Genomic DNA, 21,217 nt, shown 5'->3' with positions numbered 1-21,217 from the left:
TCTGGAATCAACCGTGTGAATCGCCTCTGAACTGCCTCCAATGCAAGTATATCCTTCCTTAAATAAGGAGACCAAAACTGTACGCAGTACTCCAGGTGTGGTCTCACCAATACCCTGCACAGTTGTAGCAGGACTTTCCTGCTTTTATATTCCAACCCCTTTGAAATAAAGGCAAACATTCCATTTGCCTTTTTGATGACTTGCTGAACCTGCATGGTAACTTTTTGTGTTTCATGCACAAGGACCCCCAGGTCCCTCTGAACTGTAGCATTTGTTAATCTCTCTCCATTTAAATAATAATTTGCTTTTTCATTTTCCCTGTACAATATTCCAACATGTAAGGACCAGAACAATTCTTCTTGCTACAAATTTTTCCATGGGTCCTCGAAGTGCCAGGGCAGAGGGCTATAAAAGTGGGAGAGAAAAAAATCGTTTGCCCTCAGATTGAGGCTTGGGGGGCGGGCGGGTGCAGAGTAAGCAGCACGCAGCTCTCTGTCATAAAGAGTTTATAATGAATTTATCTAAATTGCTCTGCAGAGACTCTCAATTGTCTCAAATCTCTGACTCTCTTCCCTCGACTCCTCCTCCGTTGTAATGTGAAGCAGGGGTAGAGCCAGGGAAAGTTTTATTTGTAAAATTGACTGCAAACTGGCTGTCTGCAGCAATAGGACAGCAACCTTGGTCGCAATTTGAAGAGAGCCTCCGCACAGTCGCAATTGCAGGAAACTCGTGCTTGGAGGTTTAATGGGGCGGAGATTTGGGGATCGATTTGAACGTAACCCGCCAGTCGGGAAACTGACAAAACCGCTTGCAACGCTGGTCTTACACCCCACATGATTTTATGCCCTGCTGAAGTCAGTGGAGAGTAATGTTGGGCGGGGGTGTTAAAATCGGCGTTCCCCTCGATCCTGTGGTTTCCCCGCCCGGTGAGTTAGGTTAAAAATTACCCTCTTGAGTTTACACGCACAACTCACCCAAAATTCCTCCGGCCACGTATTTGATTTGGGCCCCAGTTGTTCATGTAACTTGAGGTCATTCAAAACTCGGCTGCCCATGTCCTAACTCGCACCAAGTCCCGTTCGCCCATCACCCCTGTGCTCGCTGACCTACATTGGCTCCCGGTTAAGCAACGCCTCGATTTCAAAATTCTCACCCTTGTCTTCAAATCCCTCCATGGCCTCGCCCCTCCCTATCTCTGTAATCTCCTCCAGCCCCACAACTCCCCCGAGATATCTGCGCTCCTCTAATTCGGCCTTCTTGAGCATCCCTGATTATAATCGCTCAACCATTGGTGGCCGTGCCCTATCTCTGGAATTCCCTCACTCAACTTCTCTATCTCTCTCTCCTCCTTTCAGCCACTCCTTAAAACCTACCTCTTTGACCAAGCTTTTGGTCACTTGCCCTAATTTCTCCTTATGTGGCTTGGTGTCAATTTTTTGTCATAATACTCCTGTGAAGCGCCTTGGGATGTTTTATGACATTAAACGTGCTATATAAATACAAGTTGTATCTGGCTGCAAGCAGGCAGGAAATTCAAGGCTCTCATTTATGTAATTATGTGCAAATATATATTGGAACATTCTGCTAAAATAAACTATTAAAAGGCCAGGTGAGGAATGAACATTTCATTATGACGTTTCTTTTCTCGTAGGTTAACATCAGACATCAACCCTCCAAATTCCTGGGAAATTAGCGCTTTTAGTGTGTCGGAAGAAGGCGGTAAGCAGTCTTGGGTTTAAAGGCAATTTTTGATAAGCCAGTAGATTCTGCTCAGTATAACTATTTAGGTAACAATTGAAGTTTGTCGCCAACAATGCTGGTGTGCAATGAATTTCATAGCAATTTCAACTTTTCTGTTACCTTGAGCTATCAGCACCTCCGACGTATCCGTTTCTAATTCCTGGGAGTGCCAGTGCTGTATTATTTTGGAACTACAAAAGACATTGCAGAACAGCAACACGAATTCCAAGGAACTTGTTGTGAACGTCAAACATTAGCACTCAACATTTTACTGTTGATTGGATGATAGTAGATTAGATTAAATTAGGTTAGTGTAAATGAGACCTGATAAGATTAGAGTAAATTAGATTAGATTAGAGTATATGAGATCAGAGTAGAGACAATTAGACTGAAGGGATAATTACAAGTCCTAGCCCTGTTTGGGCTACCCCAGATCAGGCGTATTCCCCAGACGTTCACCTTCAACTTAAGTTAGAGATAGCCGAATTCTATAAAACGCTTAAATGGGTCTAAAGGTTCAGGCAATCTCTCCCTAAAGGAAAGGAATGACTGAAGATGTTACCATCCTCCAGATAGCACTTTTAATAAGTTTAACTAGACTGTAACCTTCCGGATATTATGAGGGTCGGGAATACCCCCCAGAATTCTGCAACTCCTTACAAAAGAGTGTACAGAAATTGGGTTCATGAGTTTATACAGAAATACTCTTTAAGAAAATTCTAAAAATATATAGGCCCAGAAATTAGGATCAGGGGCTTGCCACGCGTGCAAGCCCCCGATGTGCACTCACCCGGCGCGCCGACATCTGAAGCCTGGGCCTGCTTGGAATTCCTGTCACTGGCCCGGTTCAGATGTCGGCGCGATGTGCTTGCCTGATCCAGCGGCGTAGTTAGTGTGATGTGCCGGCTGGGATCAGGTGAGCACTGTGCAGCCAATCAGGGGAGGGGAAACTTCATTCATGAGTTTGATAGTAAGAACTGTCAAACTCATGAAAAGTATGGGCACCCAAAAGACTAGTTTAACTTTAAATAACATTTTAAAAAACATCCCAATAATGAAATAAACTATAAATAACTTAAAAAAACTATTTTAAACAATTAATCAAATTTTTGAAAAAAATAATTTTTTAAGAAATCGGGTCTAAAAATAAACTTACCTTACTGTAAAGTCCTTAAAAACAATAAAGCTGTGGAAAAAATGTTATAATTTTAAATAATAGACCACTTACCTTCAAGAATTCAGTCCTTACGCCTCCTTTTTATATGTCTAAAAAGTTCAGGCCCTTACACACGGGCAAAACTGTCAAAAAGAAGGAAGTTCAACGCGTGCACGCAGAGTCCTGCGCACACGCGTTGGACCTCTGAACCCCTTGGAGGCGCTGTGCATGCTGAAATCCGGCACTTCCAACGGGCCCACGCGTGAGTACACCATCCGTACTCACGCGTTGGGACCGGAATTACTGGCCCATTGTATTATTTAAGAGCCGACATTCATTTAACAGCTGTTGAGTCAGTCTCAACATTAACAATTCAAAATACTAATAACTTACATTTCTTATTTCTCAGAGATCCTTATTTTCAAATCTTTACTTCATTACATGTCTACATTTCTTACTTATTTCTAAATCCAGAACATCCACCAAAATCAAATTATAGTACCGTTTGATCCCCGAGACTCAAAGTTAAAAACTTACAGATGGTGCCTGCAAAGTTGAGAAACGCTTGGTCTGTTCAGCGACTTCTGACTTTCTGTTTGAAAAGGTTTATCTTTTATACCCTTTTTGCAGTGGTTTATTCTTTGAAGTTCTCTGCTGATGTAAGCTAATTGTCTTTATTACTATCTCTGTTGAATGCTTTCTATCTTACTGTCAATTCAACTATTGCATGCATAATCATGTCTCTACCTTTAGGTGTTCCAAAAACTTTCATAATAACAATATGACAGCAATGGTTTCTATTTGATGCCATTCTTATTGAAGATTATCCATTCAATTCTTAATAACACTTTTAGTGGTTTTAGCAGACGTTGAGTCTCCTAACTGCTCCAAGTTCAATGCAAACACAATGTAATTGCTTGGTGTATCTATTGAAGTCATATCTTCAAAGTGTTCTTGTTGGTATGATATATTTACTATGTATAAATTAAAGACACTTTGACTAAGTGTTTACTTGTTTTCTAGCTATCTCAATTGGTTGCATATTTAATCGTGCTTCCTGTCTTTCAAGTTTAACATAAATGCTATTTGACCAGCAAGTGTTTCTTTTACTTGATGTCATCTTTTCAAAGGCACATGCCTCTTTTAATATTTGTGTTTCTGTTCAACGTGTTGGTTTTTAACCCTTTAAACTGGGCATTTTCATTGTGTTGGTTGCAAACCCCAGATCCTCTGGAATCGCCAAACTGCCATTTTAATAGGGTCATTGTTTTAGTATATTTGAGCAATTCGCATTTCATAGCTTGTATGTTTACAACTTTGTTAAACACCTGATCTTTATCTCAGAAGCCTGTATTTCTGTTTACAGTTTGTGTCTGAGGTTTTTTAGATTTTTAAACCCAGTTTCTCATGTATTAATAATGTCAGAAATCATAGGATGGTGTATTTTTCTGAAATATGGCTTATTACCTCACACCCCCTTCTTGACCAAAAGATGAGCTCATAACATCAGGGCAGAGTTTGGTCAATGATACTCATGAGGTTACAATAGCATATTAAGTTTACGAGATGCACAATCATGTGCTACATGAGAATTCCTTTTAAGTCATCCTAGGACAATGTTTTGTCTTATTTTAAATTGTACGCAATTTAAAAGGATGATAAGTACATAGTCATGCAATGAGTGAAACAACATGTACTTAGAATGTCCAATCGGTAGATGTACATTCTGTAGAGTTGAGTTATTCATACGAGTCAAGGAGACGTCAGTTGAAAGTAGTTGAAGCTTGACACGCTGTTCCTTTGATCCAGCGTGTGTACCGATGCGTGTTTTCGTTAAGGCCCTACCAGACACTTAGTTGATTTCTTCTTTTATCCGCGGTGTCTTCCTCCTTCGCTGAAGTAACTCATTGATCTTTCCTTGTTTCGGTTGTTGCTTTTCGCAAATCCAATTCCTGATGCATTGTCAAGCAACGTGTAGAAGTGTCGGTGACACCTTCTGACTTTCCGTCGTCAGTAATTCGATCGCATCCATTTCCTGTGTCATGCTCCAAGCTGGGTCTTGAAAGACAAGTGTACGACTGCACCTTGTATTGTTCCTCCTTTCCGGTATCCCGCAGGACATCTTTTGATATTGTCTATGGAGACAGTTTTAAAAATATGCTTGCCATTTGGCTGATTAATATGTATCTGAACTGTTCTTTCGTTAATAACAGAATGTATTTGAACAGGTTTTTTCCACTTCAGTCCTAAACCAGGTTTCTGCTCGAACTTCTTTTCCTGTACCCATTCTCCTACTATGGGTTGCCATACTTTGTCAATTTTTTCTGCCTATTTGCTTCCTGTTAAGTCTGTGTGTTATATAGAGAATTACTACACAGACCACAAGAGTAAACTTTAACAGTTCTTTACTAGTTGAAGGTCAGGGCGGAACTGCCCAATAAATCATTACACAGCACTTATATACCGGTGTGGTCACCACCGGTATTACAGTATACAGCAGCCAAGATAAAGTAGTGCAACTCTTAAAATAGTTCTCTTAAAGGTGGAACGGTTACATACACTACACTTCCCTTATCCTCTGATCAGTTCGATGAATCTCCTCTGTGACTACTTTAAAAAAATCTAACTGTCGCTGTCGGGTCAAGGACTCAGAGTGTGTAGAGGCAATAAAAAAACTATAGGTAAACAGTGTATGCATCTTAATCCCATACATCAGATAATATGGAGTTTCTTAGGGAACACTGTCCCTGATGCAGATGTGGGCACATTATTGACTGATAGCTGTACTTCCGGAATGATGGCGGTCCACTTATTCCCCCTGATTCTCAACAGTTTGACCAATAACTTTATTACTTCCTGATTTTTTACATTCCACCAGCCCCGCTGATTGTGGATGACGTGGCATGCTGTGCTCTAACTCAATCCCCGTTTGTTCGTAATAGTCTTTGAAGACCTTAGATACAAAAGCTCCGCCTTAATTGGAGTGTAAGATTTTGGGTGCACCAGCTACAGTAATTATATCAGAAATAGCCCTGGCAAGTGCGTTTTCCGAAACAGTTTTTGTGGGGACCAGCCAGTAGAAGGAAGTGCATCCATCCACACAAACGAGAACATGTCTATATCCCAAAAATGGGGGAAGTGGTCCAATAAAGTCAATAAAGATTTTTCCCATTTGCTCATCAGCTTTCACAGGAGCCAATGGTGGTGGCTTAATTTAGTGATGACTTATTGGTCGAATAGCATGGCTCACAATTTGCCACGTATGTTTTACAGGCTTTAAGCATGCCTGGCCACCAATATAAGAGTCAATTTGCAGAATGTTATTCTGGCACTACAATATGATTGACTTATGCCCTTATGAGCTTCTTTTACAAGCTGTTCTCGTTTGTGGCTCGGGGGTACTTCTCGGTTTCCTTTGGGCAACTTAACTAGTACAATACCCATAGGTATTTCTGAGTAAAAGTATCTTGGTGGGCATTCTGGTGGATTCTCTGTTATTGGGTCTAATAGCTGAATCAGTTCCTCATCCTGATTAGCTGCCCGTTCTGCCCTAGTGATTACACTAACATTGGCAGACCCCTCTCAAGTGGGTATCATGCAGACCGAACATTTCGCTTGTTTGTGTGTAAGGCTGTTTCCTTTTGAGTGTACTGTTCCAGTGGTGTGCCCATTGATACGAATCACATAACACTTCTTTTTCTCCATTCTCGAACGGAGAATTTCTTCCCACTGTGTGGGTTTAATAAGGTCTGCTTTCTTTAAAACATACCATAATGCTGCAGCTTCAGCATATTGCGCTGTCTTATGGCCAAGGAGTATAGACAGTAATTCTTCTGGATAAAAAGAAATAGGAATCTCAAAGTCCCTACTACTATCTCCATTCCAGCTGAGGATTGTTGGGATGTCTCTTTTTTAATCGTCATTGACGATCCATCACGGTAAATAACTTGATGGTATTCTGTAAGCGGTCTCATAGATATTTGTTTGATTCCTTCCTCCATATCATCATCCTCCATGATGGGGAGATACTCTATCTTTCCACATTAATTTTGGATGGCTTTGTGGATAAAGATAGTATTTATTAATGAGTTGCTCGAGGAGGTCTTTACCTCCCCCTTCTGGACAAGTTCGATCAAGCTGTGTTCATTTGTGGGCAAGGTTGCCAAGGCATAGAGGAATTCAAAAGGTCCTGGCTGGGTGCCAGGCCTTCAATCCTGGGATTGATCATCCTCAAGATGCTGAGGTTCATTTGCTGCTTTATATTTAATTATTTTAACTGATTTTTGTTCTTCCCTCTTGGGGATTTCATGTTTTCCAGATCGCTGATGGGGTTTATCGGACCGTTTACTTTCTTGACGATCCTCCTGTGGAGGTGGATGTTGGTTCTGCCAGGAATCTTTTTGATCCAAATTTTGGTTTTCTTGGTACCCTCCCACGGCTCTTTCATAACTTTGGCCAATGTAAAAGCTGTCCCCATAGGGAGTCCACTGTCCTTTCGAGGTCTAGCCCTCATCTATCCCATCTTTCTGGGGAGAAATCTGTCTCATATTGTGGGCGGGTTGGGGGTGTAAACCTTTTGGAATACCCTCTTGGGGGTCCCGAGCCATGAGTTTGTATCTGGGCAGGGTGGACTTGAGACTTGGGCCTATACAGTCCTTCTTTCTGAGTACCAAAAGTACCTTCTCCCTTTTTTTATCCCTAGTTTCTGATCTCATTATAGGTTTAGTTTGGGGTAGACCTAAGAGGTCATGATTTAATTGGATAATGCGATTGACATTATCCCATCTTTGTTGGTTACCTCGATAATAATTTAGAGCACCCTCACAGGCAAGTTTGAGGGCTGTATTTTGATATTGATTGGCCAGGCAACCATGAACAATGTCCCAATTATCCTGTGTAAGTAGTTTGCCTAATCGGTAGGCAGCTACCAGCCCTTTAGTTGTGGCTGTATTAGTGAGTATTTCCTTGATTGAACCCATTATATGCCCACCCTGATTTGCTATGAGAACATAAGCGTATATTTGAACCCAGTCGTTGCACTGGTTTAATGGGGGAATTAAGTCTGAACTTAGTATCATTTGTAGTAGTTGCCTCAGGTGTTGAGCGTTCCAATCTTGGCAACAGGTTTCCAATTTATCAAGGTTAGTTAGAATCCAGCAGGATTTTTCCTAGCTGGTGTTTCCTGGTCTACCACACATTGTGTAGATAGAGCTCAGGTTTACTTGACCTAGGGGCACAATTTGTGGTTGCTGGGGTTGGTTTACTGGACCATTAATCACTGCGCCTCCAGCATTTAGATAAGAGTGAGCTAGTGCCTGCTGGCATTGATTATAATGGATTCTAAGCTGTCTATAGTTTTCTCGAAGATTGTTGTCATTTATTTCATCATGAGTTTGCCACCTTAACCAGAATCCATGGCCCCCAGGAGCATAGGCTGCTCCGGGTCCTGCTATTCGGCCATGGTTGGCACCACCTTGTTGGGCACCATTGATTAGGCCTCCCAATCATGCAGGTATGCACCTTATCATTAAGGAATTTATTGGATTTGGAGTATTCGTTTGATTATCCCACAGGATATTCTGTATCCCCTGGTTCTGGGGATCAACATTAATCGTGCCATGAGTTCTAACGGCTCCTTCGACAGCAAAGCCTTCTATTTCAAAAATTATCACTTTTTTTGGAGGTACAGGGATAGGATTATTTCCGCTAATAAAGTAATCATTTAAATTTTCTACCAAAAAAACTTGGCCAATTCTGGCAGGATTTGCCATTTCTTCAGCCCCTAAACTTGGTTAGGGTTTAATATTTTGTCAGGACCAACCTCGGTTAGGGTTTAATATGAACTTTATAACAAGCTTCTAGACCTCAATAGTATATTGAGGGAATTCTGATTTAAGCTCTCCAAGGCCTGATCAGGGTCTTGTCGTCTCTAGAGACTTAAATCTGGGTCTTAGAACCACTCTCAGTAAACATTCCTTCTATACTTAACAATCTACAGGATGTATATAGATATAAATATAAGTATAGGTTCTGTATCAACTCATTAACATACTCATTGGGTGCCAACTGAAGGGATAATTACAAGTCCTAGCCCTGTTCAGGCTACCAGGCATATTATCCAAACGTTCACCTTCAACTTAAGTTAGAGATAGCCAAATTCTATAAAACGCTTAAATGGGTCTAAAGGTTCAGGCTATCTCGCCCTAAAGAAAAGGAATGACTGAAGATGTTACCATCCTCCAGATAGCACGTTTAATAAGTTTAACTAGACTGTAATCTTCCAGATATTATGAGGGTCCGGAATATTCCCCAGAATTCTGCAACTCCTTACAAAAGAGTGTACAGAAATTGGGTTTGTGAATTTATACAGAAATACTCTTTGAGACAATTCTAAAAATATATAGTTTTATTTAAGAGCCGACATTCATTTAACAGCTGTTGAATCAGTCGCAACATTAACAATGCAGAATGTGCAATTGATGTTCATGCCTGTCCCATAGCTGCTGGATGAGGGCTGGCCATTAGGGCTTTCAGGTCCCTTTGCCCATAATGTGAGGTGCACATGCAAGGATGAGGAGGTCACTGGAAAGGGTACTCACCCTGACAATCCGAGTGAGGTCATTAAACTTTTTGCGGCATTGGACACCGGTCCTGGGGACCTCGCTGTTGGCTGACACCTTGCTGGCGACATGCCTCCAGGCTCTCCGGTAGGCGCGGACCGGTGCCTTCCTGCCATTGTCCGGGTACAAAATATGGCGCCTCTTCTCCACACCACCAACCAGCACACTCAGATCACGCTCTGAGAAGCGCTGCGCTCGTTCACGGGCCTTCTGCATGGCTTCAGGCGCTATTTGGGTCCAGCAGCAGTGTTCAGGCCTAGCTGGAGGGCTCCACTATCCAGGGCGTGGCAGCAGACCAAGTCGACCCTTCCCCCTTAAGAACTGGCCGGCGCCAGGGTGTCCGCTGTCAATCACGAGATGGCCGCACCTGCGCTGCGCCCGGCCTCGGCGCTCTCGCTCAGCACCTCCGGCTTAGCGCCTAAAGAGAGGCGTCCAGCGCCAGTTTTAGCGCTCGAGCAAACTCTTAGGGCGAAGCTAATGAATATCGGAGAAGTGGCCTCGATTTGGCGGCGGGCGCAAACTTTAGCGGCCGCCCGACTTTACCGCCCCAAAAGTGGCTACAATGAGTTTCTAGGCCCTGATCTTTATCTCAGAAGCCTGTATTTCTGCTCAGCTTGTGTCTCTGAGGTTTTTTAGATTTTTAAACCCAGTTTCTCATGTATTAATAATAGCTGGAATGCCCGGCGGTGCCGAGGCTTTTTCGAGGGCATGTTGTTGTTGGAAGAGAGAGAGAGAGTGACTGGGGGGAAGAGAGAGAGCGACTGGGGGGAAGAGAGAGAGCGACTGGGGGGAAGAGAGAGAGCGACTGGGGGGAAGAGAGAGAGCGACTGGGGGGGAAGAGAGAGAGCGACTGGGGGGGAAGAGAGAGAGCGACTGGGGGAAGAGAGAGAGCGACTGGGGGGAAGAGAGAGAGCGACTGCGGGGAAGAGAGAGAGCGACTGGGGGGAAGAGAGAGAGCGACTGGGGGGAAGAGAGAGAGCGTCTGGGGGGAAGAGAGAGAGCGACTGGGGGGAAGAGAGAGAGCGACTGGGGGGAAGAGAGAGAGCGACTGGGGGGAAGAGAGAGAGCGACTGGGGGGAAGAGAGAGAGCGACGGAGGGAAGAGAGAGAGTGACGGGGGAAGAGAGAGAGCGACTGGGGGTGTGTGGGGGGGGGGTGGGAAGGGTGTGGGGCAGAAGGAGGGGGGAGAGGGGAAGGGAGAAAGAGAGGGGGGGGAGAAAGGGTGGGGGGGAGCCAGCAGACCCTCTCCCCTCTGCCGGTGATGGCTCCGCGGAGCTCCGTGCCGCTCCACGCACTGACATGGCCCAGCTGAGCACAGCGCCCCCGCCCTCCTGAGCCCCGCTCCCTGCCCTCCCGAGCCCCGGCTTCAAGACCGCCGATTGCGGCTGGGCCTGCGCTGGAGCCAAGCCCCGGCAACGGGCGTGAGCCGGCTTGAGGCCGAGAGAGGGCCGGGCCCGGTTGCTGGGGTAACCCTTCCCCCCCCACCGGCCTCCCGAGCCCCGCCCTCCCGAGCACCGGCCCCCCCCGCCCGAGCCGCGGGGGGGGAAGGAGAGAGAGAGCCGCCGTTCCTCCGGTCGATGTGTTGCGGGCCGACCCCCGATGAGCGCCCGATCAGCTGAGCCCGAGCCCCACGGTGACCACAACTCACCTCCCGCTAGGTTTCCTCCCGCCCCGCCAGCCTTTACCAAAATGGCGGCAATGGCTACGCTCGGCCCAGTCCCGCGCCGCCAGCCTTTACCAAGATGGTGGCGATCGTGGGGCAGGCCCAGTGGGAGGGGCAGTGCCTAGCTCGGGCGTGGCTGGGCAACAGAGGCCCAGGCTTCCAGGCCTGTAAAAACGGTGAAAGGTAGGAAAATTATAGAGGTTAGAGAAAAGATTTACAAATTAATTAACTTTTTTAAAAAACAATTTGTGTTTTAAAAGCAACTTTTTTTTTGCTGGAAATCTAGATTTGAAAAGAAACACACAGAAAGTGGGAAAAAAAAATAAACTTACAAATCAAGCTGGCTGACACTCACCTCAGTTCAGAATGATAAGGCCCGCCCACACACGCACCGATTGGTCAACTGTCAGGTCACTGAACTGTAGGATTGGTCAATCATCACGTCACTCAACTCTAGGATGGCCCGCCCGCACACACAATGAACCCGCCCCCACTCGATGCTAATGAGCGGATAACGAGCAGAATTTTGAACGTTTTTTGGATACCGTTGACACAATTTTTGTTCGACCAAAAAGTAAATATGCCTACAAGAGTCCCCTAATGATGAGCTTTCTTTTGATATAACATATGTGTAGGTACGCTCTATAACTTTTGATTGTATAGCCGGACAGACAGAGAGACAGACAGACAGACAGAGAGACATAGGCCTAGAAATTGGGTATCGCCCCGTTTGAGGCGTTAGAACTGGCGGTGCGCAAAGTTTATAGCCAGACGAAACTTATCGCCGCCTGGCACGATATTGGGTTGCATCGCCCCCAAAGGGGATTGAGGCATGAATTCAGACGTTGCACGGGCCTCCTAAGGCGCAAAACTTCCGGCGCTACCCAATATCGGCGCGGACGGGCGCAGCGCAGTTGATCTCAATTACGGATAACCACGAGACTTCCAGGCGCCGGCCGGCTCTTAAAGTGGTGGGTCAGTCAGCCTCAGCTTCCACACTCAACGCCCTGTAGGCCTCAGAATCGGCGCTCTTCCTTCTCTGGCGCAAAAAACTTGGTCAGGATGGAGAAGGTGAGACAGAGAGCAGAGCGCTTCAGCACTGAGGCTCTGGAGGAGTTGGTGTCCGCAGTGGAGCGCCGTCGAGATGTTCTGTATCCTGACAATGGCAGGAGGCCGAATCAAAAGGATTACCGCCGAGCTTGGAGGGATGTTTCTCAGAGGGTCAACTCCAGCAGCATGGCGACCAGGAGCCCTGTTCAGTGCAGGAAGAAATTCAACGACCTCACTCGGGTCGTTAGGGTGAGTGTTTATGCAAACTTCTGATTCCCTCCATCTGCACCTGACTTCGCGCACCCTGTTGCCATGATGCCCCAATGGCCATCTGTCAGCAAGCACCCATGGCCCTTTCTGGGCACACACATGGACATTTGACTCAAGGCATCATGTAATGGCTCTTGCACCATGGGGGGCATGAGATGATCTCGCAAGGCATCATGTAAGGGCTCTTGCACCATGGGGGGCATGAGATGATCTCTCAAGGCACCATGTAAGGGTTCTTGCACCATGGGGGGCATGAGATGATCTCTCAAGGCATCATGTAAGGGCTCTTGCACCATGGGGGGGCATGAGATGATCATTCAAGGCATCATGTAACAGAGCTTCCCCTTCTTTCCCCTGCAGTCCAAGCTGGCGACGATCCGAAAGGACCAGCGTCGAACCGGTGGCAGACCTCCACAAGTGGTCACTCTCTCGGATCTTGAGGAGAGAGTGCACCAGATTCTTGGAGGACGTCTGAGTGGTCCTGTTACCACTGCAGCTGCCGACCCCCTGCTCGACAGCGAGGGTAAGGTTCTCACCTTTTTCAGCTGTCTCCTTCCACTTGGTCCCCCCGCCAGCATGCTTTCTCACTGTGGAGCCATGTCAGAGCCTTGCCGCAATCTGGCATGCCTTGCTGCCAACCTGTCCTTTTGCTAAAGGCACTCTTCCACCTCCCTGCTTTCAGATGCTGCATCACCAGCTCGGGATCCGGGCCCTGAAGCTGCCAGTGCCAATGCCTCCGGAGGCAAGGATCAGGAGGAAGCTGCAGCATCCGTTCCAACTTCAGGGGAGCATACACATGTGCAGACTGGGGATAGTAGTTCCCTGGAGGGGAGGGGGGGCTCTGCTGATGAGCCAGTTGCCGGAACAAGCGGCATGCAGCAACGCGAGGGGGGTAGGCAAGTTCGGCCACCGGCTCCCCGGAGGGCAAGGCAGGGAGCGATGACTGCTGCACAGAGTGCAGAGGAGGTGCGTAGCCTTGCTGAAATGAGCACCCAGGCCCGGCTCAGGCACACTGAGCTGATGGCTGCAGTGGGGAGGATGCCTCAGTCGATAGAAACACTGGCAAAGAGTGTGTTGGACTTTGGAGCAGCAATGGAGAGGACTGTCCTGGGCTTCGGGGCAGCAATGGAGAGGACTGTCCAGGGCTTCGAGGCTGCTATGGAAAGGACTGTTCAGAGCCTCAGACAATCCCTGGAAATGTCTGTCCAGGGCTTGTCCAAGGCAGTGGAACGGACTGCTCCGGCCTTGTCCGAAGCAATGGAAAGAACTGTCCCGGGCTTCTCCGAAGCACTGGCACCTGCCACACAGGTCCTCACTGCTGCCACGCAGTCACTTGCTGGCCTCGTCCACACCCAGATTGAGGCAACGCGAACTCTCACTGCAGCCACCCTATCTGCATCAGCTGGGATCACCCCGGGCCGTTCCAGTACCATACAAGGCCAGGAATCAGTGGCGCAGGCGATTGTGGCGGTTGAGCCGAACCGGTCCCCTCAGAGAGCCAGTGTGTCATCCGACCATGGTGCAGGAGTCCTCTCTCGGCAGGTGACCATTGCTCATGCCACCACTGGTACGTCTGCAGTGCAGCTGCCGCCACCTGCAGGGCACACTGCTTCCAGCCATGCTCAGATCAAGCAGCCTGCGTCCGCACCCTCCAAGACCGTCCCTCAGGGGCTTCTGCGCTTCCACACAGTCAGCAGGCATCCCCCAGCCTTGACCCCGCCACTGGGGTTCAATTACGTAGGAGCAGCAGGGAGGGAAGGGGCCGACCGCGAAAGAGAAGTCGTTCTCCATCAAGGGGCCAGCAGTAGAGGGAGGTGCAGAGATGTTTCTTTGGCCAAATTCAAGGACTCCCTCACCTGTTGTGATTGTTGGAAATGGTTTGTTTAGTTTTGCGGCTTTGCTGAAGAGTTAACTGTTATTTTGTTAGTTATGGTTTCTGTTGACATGACGTTGTTACGCTGGAAGGAAGGACTTTTGTGACAATAAAGAAAAGTTTTAATTTGCAATGGTACACGTAACTATTTACAGTCATGCTGGCCTTCAGAGCCTTTCAAAGATCCGAAGTGTGCAGGACGAATGACACCCATCATTCCGCCAGAGGGGCCTGGAACCTAGTCCTGATGAGCCTCTGACGGATGGCCCTTCCACTTTCAGGAGCCCTCCCATCTTCGTCCCCCTCCTCCTCCTCCTCCTCGTCCGCATGCTCCTCCTCCTCCTCCTCGTCCGCATGCTCCTCCTCCTCCTCCTCCTCCTCGTCCGCCTGCTCATCCTCCTCCTCCTCCTCCTCGTCCGCCTGCTCTGCTGCACCTTGAGGGACAGCTGGCATTGGATAGGTGCGTCGAATCGCCAAGTTGTGGAGCATGCAGCAGACGACGACGATGTGACCCACTTGCTCCGGTGAGTACTGCAGGGCTCCCCCTGAATGGTCCAGACAGCGGAAACGCTGTTTGAGCACACCAATAGTGTGCTCTACAATGTTCCTGGTCGCCTGATGGCTGCTGTTGTACAGCTCTTCTGCTGGGGTGGCGGCCAAACGGAGTGGTGTCATGAGCCATGGGCAGAGAGGATGGCCCTTGTCCCCAAGAAGCCAGCCTCGTGGGCGAGCCGGCCCCTCAAAAAGGTCACAAACTGAGGTCTGCCGCAGGGTGAAGGCATCGTGGTTGCTCCCTGGGAATTGGGCGTTGACTGCCATGATCATTTGGCGGTGGTCACAGACCAGCTGCACATTGAGGGAGTGGAACCCCTTGTGGTTGTGGAAGTCCTCAGGATTGAGTAATGGCGCCCGCAAAGCCACGTGTGTGCAATCAATCGCCCCCTGCACCATGGGGAAGTCCGCAATAGCAGCGGAAGCCCTGCGCGCGCTCCGCCTGCTTCTCCAGGCTCAAAGGGAAGGTGATGAATTGACGCCTTCGTCTATAAAGGGCAGCTGTAACTTGCCGGATGCAACAATGGACTGCAAACTGAGAGATATTCGCAATGTCCCCAGTGGCTGACTGAAAGGATCCGGTGGCATAGAAATTGAGGGCAACAGTCACTTTAATGGACACCGACAGAGAGGTCCTGCACCGTAGACGCGGCTGCAGATCCTGAGCAAGCAGGTGGCACAGCTCAGTTACAACCTCCTTCCCGAATCGGAGCCTTCGCACACACTGCTCCTCCGACATTGCAAGGTATGAGACCTGCTGCCTGAATACCCTCGCAGCGTACCCTCGGATTGGCCGACCTCCATTGCCCCTCCTCCTTCTGGCCAATCCCGGCCCTCTCTCCCGTCGTCTCTCTGCCCCTTCACAGTGTCCGGCCATGAGGACGTTGCCATCCAAAGCAGCTCCCATTCCGATGCCAGTCGGTCAAAACGCTGTTAGGTGTAGCGCTCCAACTGCTCCGGACAGGTTTGAAGGTCCCAAGTATTCTAAGGCTAAATTCCAAAAAATCTGCTCCACAGTAGCTCACCAACTCTCTCCAGCAACGATCACAATGAACAGGCCAAGTGGCTGCAGCTTTTGTACTAGAGCTGTCCCCTTTAAATAGCGCCCCCTGACTACGAGAAGGGCCTGGTAACGTTCCATCGAACTGTCACTAACAGCGCTAGGTGCAAAGGTTCCGGGCGCCACCGAATGTCCGGTCCGGGGCGCCAAAAAGGCGTTGCACACTGAAATGACGTCATGATCTGCCTGCGCCCGCGGGTGCGTGCAAAGAGTTAGCGCTGGCGCTAAAAGGATACTCAATATGGGAGGTGGCACTATATTCACTGCGCCCGCCCGAACATTGGGTAACGCCCCAACACTCGGGCTCTTTAGGCGCTAATCGCTGGCGCTACCAACCGAATTTCTAGGCCCTACTGTTTTATATATATATATAGATAGATGTCAGAAATCATAGGATGGTGTATTTTTCTGAAATATGGCTTATTCCCTCACAAGATTACATTCAAATAGAATAGAATAGAATAGGTTAGAGTAGTGCAGATTATATGAGATCAGAGTATAGCAGATTATATTAGATTAAGTTAGAGTAGATTAGAGTTTTTTTTATTCGTTCACGGGATGTGGGCATTAGTAGCAAGGCCAGCATTTATTGCCCATCCCTAATTGCCCTTGAGAAGGTGGTGGTGAGCCGCCGCCTTGAACCGCTGCAGTCCGTTTGGTGAAGGTCACAGCAGTTTGTTACAACTGAGCGGTTCGCTAGGCCATTTCAGAGGGCAGTTAAGAGTCAACCACATTGCTGTGGGTCTGGAGTCACATATCGGCCAGACCGGGTAAGGACGGCAGATTTCCTTCCCTAAAGGACATTAGTGAACCAGATGGGTTTTGTATGACAATCCCATAGTTTCATGGTCACCATTACTGATACTAGCTTTTTGTTCCAGATTTATTTAATAAACTGAATTTAAATCCCCCAGCTGCCGTGGTGGGATTTGAGCTCACATCTCGGGCTCATTAGTCCAGGCCTCTAGCATGACTGGTCCAGTAAGCTAACCACTATGCAACCGTTCCCATGTTAGATTATTTTAAATCAGTTTAAGTTAGAGTAGGTTAGAGTTGATTGGAGCAGATTAGATTAGATTAGATGATTCGATTAAATTTGATTCCATTGGTGGCCGAGCCTTCTGTTACCAAGGCCCTAAGCTCTGGAACACCCTCCCTAAACCTCTCTGCCTCTCAACTCTCCGTCCTCCTTTAAGACGCTCCTTAAAACCTACCTCTTTGACCAAGCTTTTGGTCACCTGCATTTTTTTCTCCTTATGTGGCTCGGTGTCAATTTTTTTCTCTTATAACGCTCCTGTGCAGCACCTTGGGAGGTTTTACTATGTTAAAGGCACTAGGTGTTGTTGTTGTTGATTAAATTAGCAGAATGGGTAGCTGGCTGGCTTCAAGACAGAAAGCAGAGAGTGTGAGTAAAGGGTAACTATTGACGGTGGCAGAAGGTGGGTAGTGGTGTTCCACAAGGATCAGTGCTGGGACCAATGTTGTTCACAATTATATTAACGATTTAGAATTTGGAATCAAAAACGCAGATGCGGATGACACCAAATTGGGGGGATTGTCCATACTGAGGTGGACTGCAACAAGTTACAGGAGGACATTAATATACTTGCAGAATGGGCATATAATTGACCAATGAAGTTCAACACAGATAAATGTGAGGTATTACATTTTGGGAGGAAGAATAGGGAGATCAATTATTACTTGAAGGGTACGAGTCTAGGTGGGGTAGAGGAACAAAGGGATCTCGGAGTACAAATACTAAAAGTTGTGATGCAGGTCAACAAGGCCATTAAATAAAAGCAAACCAAGCACTAGGGTTTATTTCTAGAGAGATAGAATTGAAAAGTAGGGAAGTTATGCTAAACCTGTATTGAACCTTGGTTAGACCACACTTGGAGTACTGCGTGCAGTTCTGGTCGCCATATTATAAAAAGGATATAGAGGCACTGGAGAGGGTGCAGAGAAGATTTACAAGGATGATACCAGCAATGTGAGGGTATAAATATCAGGAAAGGGTGAACAGGCTGGGTCTCTTTTCTCTTGAAAAAGAAGGCTGAGGGGTGACCTAATAGAGGTCTTTAAAATTATGAAAGGTTTTGCTAGAGTGGATAGAGAGAGAATGTTTCCACTTGTGGGGAAGAGCATAACTAGAGGCCATCAATATAAGCTAGTCACCAAGAAATCCAATCAGGAATTCAGAAGAAACTTCTTTACCCAGAGAGTGGTGAGAATGTGGAACTCGCTACCACTGGGAGTGGTTGAAGTGAATAGTATAGATGCATTTAAGGGGAGGCAGGACAAACATATGAGGGAGAAGGGAATAGAGGGTTACGCTGATAGATTTAGATGAGGAAAGACGGGAGGAGGCTCGAGTGGAGCATAAACACTGGCATGGACTGGTTGGGCTGAATGGCCTGTTTCTGTGCCGTATATCCTCTGTAATCTTCTGTAGATTAGAATGTTTTTTGATAGTCCATGGAGAAGTTTGAAATTACATTTTTACTAAAGTGCCTGTGAAGGGATAATTACAAGTTTTAGCCCTGTTCGCGCTACCCCAGATCAGGCGTATTCCCTAGATGTTCATCTTCAACTTAAGTTAGAGATAGCCGAATTCTATAAGATGCTTAAATGGGTCTAAAGGTTCAGGCTATCTCTCCCTAAAGGAAAGGAACGACTGAAGATGTTACCATCCTCCAGATAGCACTTTTAATAAGTTTAACTAGAAAGTAACCTTCCAGATATTATGAGGGTCCAGAATACCCCCCAGAATTCTGCAACTCCTTTCAAAAGATTGTACAGAAATTGGGTTCACGAGTTTATACAGAAATACTCTTTGAGACAATTCTAAAAATATATAGTTTTATTTAAGAGCCGACATTCATTTAACAGCTGTAGAGTCAGTCGCATCATTAACAATTCAAAATACTAATAGCTTACATTTCTTATTTCTCAGAGATCTTTATTCTCAAATCTTTACTTCGTTACATTTCTACATTTCTTACTTATCTCTAAATCCAGAACATCCACCAAAATCAAATCATAGTACCGTTTGATCCCCGAGACTCAATGTTAAAAACTTACAGATGGTGCCTGTAAAGTTGTGAAACGCTTGGCCCATTCAGCAACTTCTAACTTTCTGTTTGAAAAGGTCTATCTTTTATACCTTTTTTGCAGTGGTTTATTCTTTGAAGTTCTCTGCTGATATAAGCTAATTATCTTATTCATTCTCTCTGTTGAATGTTTTCTATCTTACTGTCAATTCAACTATTGAATGCATAATTATGTCTCTACCGTTAGGTGTTCCAAAAACGATCATAAAAACAATATGACAGCAATGGTTTCTGTTTGATGCCATTCTTATCAAAGATTTTCCATTCAATTCTTAATATTGGCTTTACTGGTTTTAGCAGACGTTGAGTCTCCTAACTGCTCCAATTCAATACAAACACAATATAAATGCTTGCTGCATCTATTGAAATCATATCTTCAAAGTGTGCTGCAGGTATCATATTTACTATATGTAAATTAAAACCACTTTCAACAGAGTGTTTGCTTGTTTTCTGATATCTTAATTGGTTGCATATTTAATCTTATGTTTCCTGTCTTCCAAGTTTAACATAAAAAGTATTTGACCAGCAGGTGTTTCTTTTACTTGACATCATCTTTTCAAAGGCACATGATTTAACATTTGTGTTTCTATTTCACGTGTTAGTTTATAACACATTAAACTGTGTATTTTCATTGTGTTGGTTGCAAACCCCAGACCTTTCGGAAGCGCCAAACTGCCATTTCAATAGGGTCATTGTTTTAGTATATTTAACTAATTCCCATTTCAAAGCTTGTATGTTTACAACTTTGTTAAACAACTGACCTTTATCTCAGAAGCCTGTATTTCTGTTTACAGCTTGTGTATCCGAGGCTTTAGATTTTTAAACCCAGTGGGGGAGAAATGGAGTATAGCCCTGTTTGGGGCGCCAGCCTCGCCAGGGCGCTAAAAGTAGCGCCCTGGAAACATTCGCGCCCCCGCACCGGAAATTGAGTGGTTGCGCCCCAAAGGGAATTGCGACACTACTGGAGGTGCCCCGCATCCCTCTTGGGGTGCTACGCGTGAATATCGTAGCGCAACGTGCCGCAGCGCCACATGCTGTGGCACATCGCGCTGCGGTATTACAGGCCTTCCTCCCCTTCTTAAAGGGGAGGGGCCTTGTGCAGTGCGATCTGGGGCCCAGCTGGGCCCCTGAGGATCAGGAGTGCAGGCAAAAGAGCCCGGCACTGAGGAGAAGTGCCGGGCTCTTGGAGCACAGCCGACACTCCGCGGGGGGTGGTGGTTCAGGAGGCCGGGGATGGGAGCGCAGGCAGGTGCTGGCAGGCGGCCAACAACAAAAATGGCCGCCCCGCACCTCGCCTTTAATTTGCGCCTCCCCAGCCGCAGGTACGCCACCCTGACCCTGTCGGTCATAGCGTCCGGCGGTAAATCAGGGGGCGCTGCCGAATATCGCCATGACCTCATCGGCAGTGGCGCAGCGCTAACGGTTAGCACCACCACTAACGTCCTGCGGAATTTAGCGGGAAGCGTGGGCAGTGCCGTGTCTGGGCGCGAGTTGGCTTGTGACCCACTTAGCACCCTCTTAAAGTGCCAATGGGTGGTGCAGCCAACTGAATTTCTCCCCCAGCATATCATGGATTAATAATGTCAGAAATCATAGGATGGTGTATTTTTCTGAATTGTGGCTTATTCCATTACACCAGTACATTCCAAAAAGGAGAACTAATTTATATATTTTAAATTTTTAGAAGTATGCATTGTGAAACCATGGATGATGGAAATAGATGGCAGCGTTTAGAGCGTGACAGTTTGACCAACAATGCAGACCCAGGACTCTTGATGTCGAATTCCATTGAAGTGAGCAGGTTCCACATCCAAACGTTTGAAATGAAAGATGCCACAAATGCAACGATGCATAAATTCACGCGACCGTAGAACTATCTTCACAACGAGGCTTTCTCTCCTGGTTTGTTTTCCATTATAACAGTGAAATATACACCAAATGGGGAATTATTGAATGCGGTTAATGCAAGCTCCATTTGAAGTATTTCTTTTGAATGCAGTGACTCATCGGAAGAGAGAAAAATAAATGTTCATTGAAACATTGGGTTTAAGTTGTGGTTTTATTTTGAGAGGGAAGCTATGTCATTCTGGCAACTTACCATGAAAACGCAGATCATTGCTGCAT

The 21,217-nt window shown here is 46.6% G+C and overlaps 1 protein-coding gene across 1 annotated transcript in view; it reads left to right on the top strand.

Annotated features, from left to right (window-relative positions):
- LOC147095718 (complement C3-like) overlaps positions 1 to 21,133 on the top strand; it is a 108,993-nt gene extending 87,860 nt beyond the window's left edge. The window contains exons 14-15 of the mRNA XM_085973701.1: positions 1,652 to 1,719; positions 20,778 to 21,133. Coding sequence (XP_085829827.1) covers positions 1,652 to 1,719; positions 20,778 to 20,827 — 118 coding nt within the window. The 3' untranslated portion in view covers positions 20,828 to 21,133. The remainder of the gene's footprint in view (positions 1 to 1,651; positions 1,720 to 20,777) is intronic.
- The last annotated feature ends 84 nt before the right edge of the window (positions 21,134 to 21,217 follow it).

This window comes from Somniosus microcephalus, unplaced genomic scaffold (genome assembly GCF_052327205.1).
Source record: "Somniosus microcephalus isolate GS21.2 unplaced genomic scaffold, FLI_Smic_1.0 unresolved_chr1, whole genome shotgun sequence".
Classification (NCBI taxonomy): Eukaryota; Metazoa; Chordata; class Chondrichthyes; order Squaliformes; family Somniosidae; genus Somniosus; species Somniosus microcephalus.
This window is presented reverse-complemented; position numbering and strand designations above follow the sequence as displayed.